The 5217-nt window shown below is 45.5% G+C and overlaps 1 protein-coding gene across 1 annotated transcript in view; it reads right to left on the bottom strand.

Annotated features, from left to right (window-relative positions):
- DACH2 (dachshund family transcription factor 2) overlaps positions 1-4930 on the bottom strand; it is a 167780-nt gene extending 162850 nt beyond the window's left edge. The window contains exon 1 of the mRNA XM_018568582.1: positions 4792-4930. Within this exon, the coding sequence (XP_018424084.1) occupies positions 4792-4906 (115 nt within the window). The 5' untranslated portion in view covers positions 4907-4930. The remainder of the gene's footprint in view (positions 1-4791) is intronic.
- Positions 4931-5217: the final 287 nt, after the last annotated feature.

Genomic DNA, 5217 nt, shown 5'->3' with positions numbered 1-5217 from the left:
AAGACTCATCTCTTAAGGGAAGCCGATCCCACCTCAACCTAACCGCTCAACTATCACATTCTCAAACAATTCATCCCCACACAGCTCCCTCCTCATGTATCACTGGCCCCTCCCCTTTTAGATTGTAAGCCCTCAGGGGCGGGGCCCTCCTTACCATCTTGTCTTGAATTGTATTGTGATTGTAATGTCTTCCTTATATTGTAAAGCGCTGCGCACACGGTTGGCGCCATATAAATCCTGTATAATAATAATAATGATAATTCTTGTGCAGTTTCAAAACCGGTATTCTCAATGTCTAGAACACGAGTGACAGATGAAATGATCGTCGTCTGCTAATTGAGTAATTGTAGAAGAATAAAAATCATCAGCAACATAAAGCAAACGCAGTGCAACATGTTACAACTAATTGACACAAAAATCAATCTTAAAATCAATGAAGCGAAATAAACAATAAAAGTAAAAATTCGCTGTAACAGATGTTCCTTTTTAATCAAGACTAAAAATCGCGAAACGCTCCTAATAAATAACATGATGACGGAACATAAAGAAACAATGTATCAAGCTGAACAGGTAAGATATGAATTCTGCATAATGAGTCAAAGAGCCAAAGCTCCACAGCAAGCTGACCGCGTTCCATTGTCTGATGAACGATGAATGTTTTCTTAGACTCATTTTTTCCCTGGTGCTCTTTATACGACATCTTGGATTTTCACTCTAGGGGCCCCAGTTAGGGCCCCCCGATTGTCAAAAGCAGTCTTATCAGGGCCATTATGCCAATACGAAACTGAATTGGACTGACTGCTGGCAATTCTCTATTGCTGATGACTAGGGATGCACTGATACCGGTTTCTCTGTATCGAGTACAAGTACAGGCAGTCCCCGGGTTACATGCAAGATCGGGACTGGAGGTTCCCGGGTTACATACAAGATAGGGACTGGAGGTCCCCGGGTTACATACAAGATCGGGACTGGAGGTCCCCGGGTTACATACAAGATCGGGACTTTAGGTTTGTACTTAATAGGAGAACTATGAGGTGATTGCTTTTCCCTCACCTCATAGTTCTAGCCGACCTGTGACAATGAGACTGTCACAGGTCGACTCAGTAGATCGGGCGGTGAGCGAACACATACCGGCGTTCTCTCACTTCTCGATCCTGTCACGGCTCTCTGCCGTGACAGTCGGGGAGGGGGGAATCCAGCCCCTCCCCTGTCACGGCAGAGAGCCGTGACAGGATCGAGAGGTGAGCGAACGCCAGTATGTGTTCGCTCACCTCCCGATCTACTGAGCCGACCTGTGACAGTCTCATTGTCACAGGTCGGCTCCAACTATGAGGTGAGTGAAAAGCACCCCTCCCCCCCTCCCCCCTCATAGTTCTCCTTTAAGACTCGTCTCTTAAGGGAAGCCGATCCCACCTCAACCTAACCGCTCAACTATCACATTCTCAAACAATTCATCCCCACACAGCTCCCTCCTCATGTATCACTGGCCCCTCCCCTTTTAGATTGTAAGCCCTCAGGGGCGGGGCCCTCCTTACCATCTTGTCTTGAATTGTATTGTGATTGTAATGTCTTCCTTATATTGTAAAGCGCTGCGCACACGGTTGGCGCCATATAAATCCTGTATAATAATAATAATGATAATTCTTGTGCAGTTTCAAAACCGGTATTCTCAATGTCTAGAACACGAGTGACAGATGAAATGATCGTCGTCTGCTAATTGAGTAATTGTAGAAGAATAAAAATCATCAGCAACATAAAGCAAACGCAGTGCAACATGTTACAACTAATTGACACAAAAATCAATCTTAAAATCAATGAAGCGAAATAAACAATAAAAGTAAAAATTCGCTGTAACAGATGTTCCTTTTTAATCAAGACTAAAAATCGCGAAACGCTCCTAATAAATAACATGATGACGGAACATAAAGAAACAATGTATCAAGCTGAACAGGTAAGATATGAATTCTGCATAATGAGTCAAAGAGCCAAAGCTCCACAGCAAGCTGACCGCGTTCCATTGTCTGATGAACGATGAATGTTTTCTTAGACTCATTTTTTCCCTGGTGCTCTTTATACGACATCTTGGATTTTCACTCTAGGGGCCCCAGTTAGGGCCCCCCGATTGTCAAAAGCAGTCTTATCAGGGCCATTATGCCAATACGAAACTGAATTGGACTGACTGCTGGCAATTCTCTATTGCTGATGACTAGGGATGCACTGATACCGGTTTCTCTGTATCGAGTACAAGTACAGGCAGTCCCCGGGTTACATGCAAGATCGGGACTGGAGGTTCCCGGGTTACATACAAGATAGGGACTGGAGGTCCCCGGGTTACATACAAGATCGGGACTGGAGGTCCCCGGGTTACATACAAGATCGGGACTTTAGGTTTGTACTTAATAGGAGAACTATGAGGTGATTGCTTTTCCCTCACCTCATTTGCGGCGTCGCAGTATACCGCGAGCTGTAGCTCCCTATATACTGAGCTTAGGGTGACGGGAGGACGCTTGTTTGTGTCCTCCCGTTACCCTAAGGAGAACTATGGGGGAAAACACTGACCCCATAGTTCTCCTTTAAGTTGAATTTGTATGTAGTCGGAACAGGAAAATTTTTTAGTTTTGGATAGCATAGGGAAGGGTCACGGTTCTTTTGCTGTCTGTTCCTGTTGTTCAGAAGATTATAATATAATTACATTTTTATTTAAAATAACACAGCAAAAAAACTTTTTTTCTATTTTTAATTTTTATTTAAATTTTTCTTTTCTTTTTTTTACTTTTTTTGTCTTTTTAATTAAATTTTTTTAAACTTTTTCTTTCTGTATTTTAATGCTGGGAGCTACAGCCAGCCTGCTATTGGATATTGTAAAATGGAATAGCCAATAGCAGGCTGGCTATTGCATCTGCCCGCTGTCAATCAGCAGAGTAGGGGCCTGAAGCAGAAAGTTCTCTATCAGGTCCCCCCATGCTGATTGACAGCAGACAGTGGGCGGGTGCAATAGCCAGCTTGCTATTGGCTATTGCATTTTACAATATCCAATAGCAGGCTGGCTATGGCTCCCAGCCTGCAATGAAGAGTAGGCAGGGGGTGCCAATCAGGAAACCGGGTGGCGAGTAATGACATGCCGCCCGGCTTCCTGATTGCTCGGGAAGCCAGCTTCCTAGGCAATCAGCATGGAGCCAGCTTCCGGGCCAATCATTACTCGCCACCTGGCTTTCCGAGTGCCCGGGAAGCTGGCTCTATGTTCCTCTACGGTACTGCCGGTCATAGGAAATCTTCCTCTAACCGGAAGTTCTGGTGTTGGGAAAGGTATCAAAGCTCACCCAAATACTCGGTATCAGCACCAATACTAGTATCTGTATAGGTGCATCCCACCTGATCACTGTTGATCTAACCTCCTCTCTGATTTTTTGGGGAATTTAGTACACCCGAAGAAATAAAATGTGACGGCGGTTTGAGCCTTCCTCTACTGAAAAAGTATCATTATTTCTGCTTTGCTTTTGCAGATTTTTCCTTAAAGGAGAACTATGAGGGGGGAGGGGCTTTTCACTCACCTCATAGTTCTAGCCGACCTGTGGCAATGAGACTGTCACAGGCCGGCTCAGTAGATCGGGAGGTGAGCGAACACATACCGGGTTCGCTCGCCTCTCGATCCTGTCACGGCTCTCTGCCGTGACAGGGGGAGGGGCTGGATTCCCCCCTCCCCGCTCCGATCCGCCAGCGCTGACTGGCGGAACGGACGGGGCGGGTACAGCTGGCTCTGCCTCTAGATAGGCAGAGCCAGCTGTCACTCACGCAGCTGGGCGGATCCCGTCATCTACGTCGGGATCTGCTTCAGCTGCGGCGTCTCAGTATACCGCGAGCTGTAGCTCCCTGAGCAGAGGGAGGGTACAGAGGGTGACGGGAGGACGCTAGTTTGTGTCCTCCCGTTACCCTAAGGAGAACTATGGGGAAAAACACTGACCCCATAGTTCTCCTTTAATACCGATCAGGTGAAACAGGAAGTAAAAGGTAAATCTCTCGAACGGATATCGGAGAGCAGTATAATCCAACAAGGGTTCCAATCCTTCCCCATTTTAATCCAAAGGTTTGGGCTGTATTGGAGCTGGTCATACATATGCCAAGTCTCTGATGTCATTATTGAATGTTCCGACCAGATTTTTCATGTGAACGTTCATACGAAATTCTAACCCAAGCTTAACACTTCACAAGCATGGCACTCAGCTGACCTATACTCCTTTTAAAATGGTCATTGCTGTCTTTGTCCCCAATTAGAAGATTTACCCCCCACTTCCCGTTCTAGAGATGTGATTCCCCGGGACAGGAAGTGGGAGAGAAATCTCTTTAATAAAGACATGGAAAGAAAGAAAGTCCCTCCGCACTCCTCACAGCGCTCCCGGCCTGTACAACAATTTGCTCGCAGCGATGACCACGCATGGCACAGTGACCACATCTTCTCGTCCTGATGAAGGGACCCTGTGTGGCCCCCCGAAACGTTGGCTTCTTTCATTGTGACGATTTGTCCAAATAAATGGACATATTGAATGATATTACTGAGCGCTGGCGATTCTTGTCTTCTGTCTAATAAAGACAGACATCACAAGACCGCAAACTTTAAAATCCCTTTTTACATAAAGTAATTTGTCATCTTTATAATATATGTTTTGCAACATTTCCGGCGTGTTTCTAATCCCCCCATTATCTTTTTTTGTACCCCAAAAAAAAAATCAAGAAATATTTATACAATTGAAGCAGCATTGGGGTAAAGGTCAGATCATTCCTTCTGTCCCTTACCTGCGTTTGAATTGAGTTCTTCGTTCTCAGACTCGGTTCCATTCTGACTGCCGTTTCCATGAAGACTGTTCATCGCCATCAGCTTCATCTTCTGGAGCTTCATCGCTTCTGCCATGGCGGCCGCCGTGAGACCTGAAACAGCAAAACTTCCGTCATCATACAAGCGGAGGAGATGAGAAGGAGATGGGAAGCGTCGGTCTACGGACAGATCTGAGAGGGAGAAACCCGGATCCAAAATTGTGGCAAGATCTACTAATAATAATAATAATAATAATATTACATTGAAACACTTCACCCTTCAAATAAATCATTGAATTTACTTTTCTTACTCTTGTTGCTTCTCCACAGCGCTGTACAGAGGACACTGAGCCAGTCACATCAGTCTCTGTACAGAGGAGCTTACACTCTAATGTCCCCTCCCCCCCC

Source organism: Nanorana parkeri, unplaced genomic scaffold, assembly GCF_000935625.1.
Source record: "Nanorana parkeri isolate BGI_ZX_2015 unplaced genomic scaffold, ASM93562v1 scaffold1213, whole genome shotgun sequence".
NCBI lineage: Eukaryota > Metazoa > Chordata > Amphibia > Anura > Dicroglossidae > Nanorana > Nanorana parkeri.
This window is presented reverse-complemented; position numbering and strand designations above follow the sequence as displayed.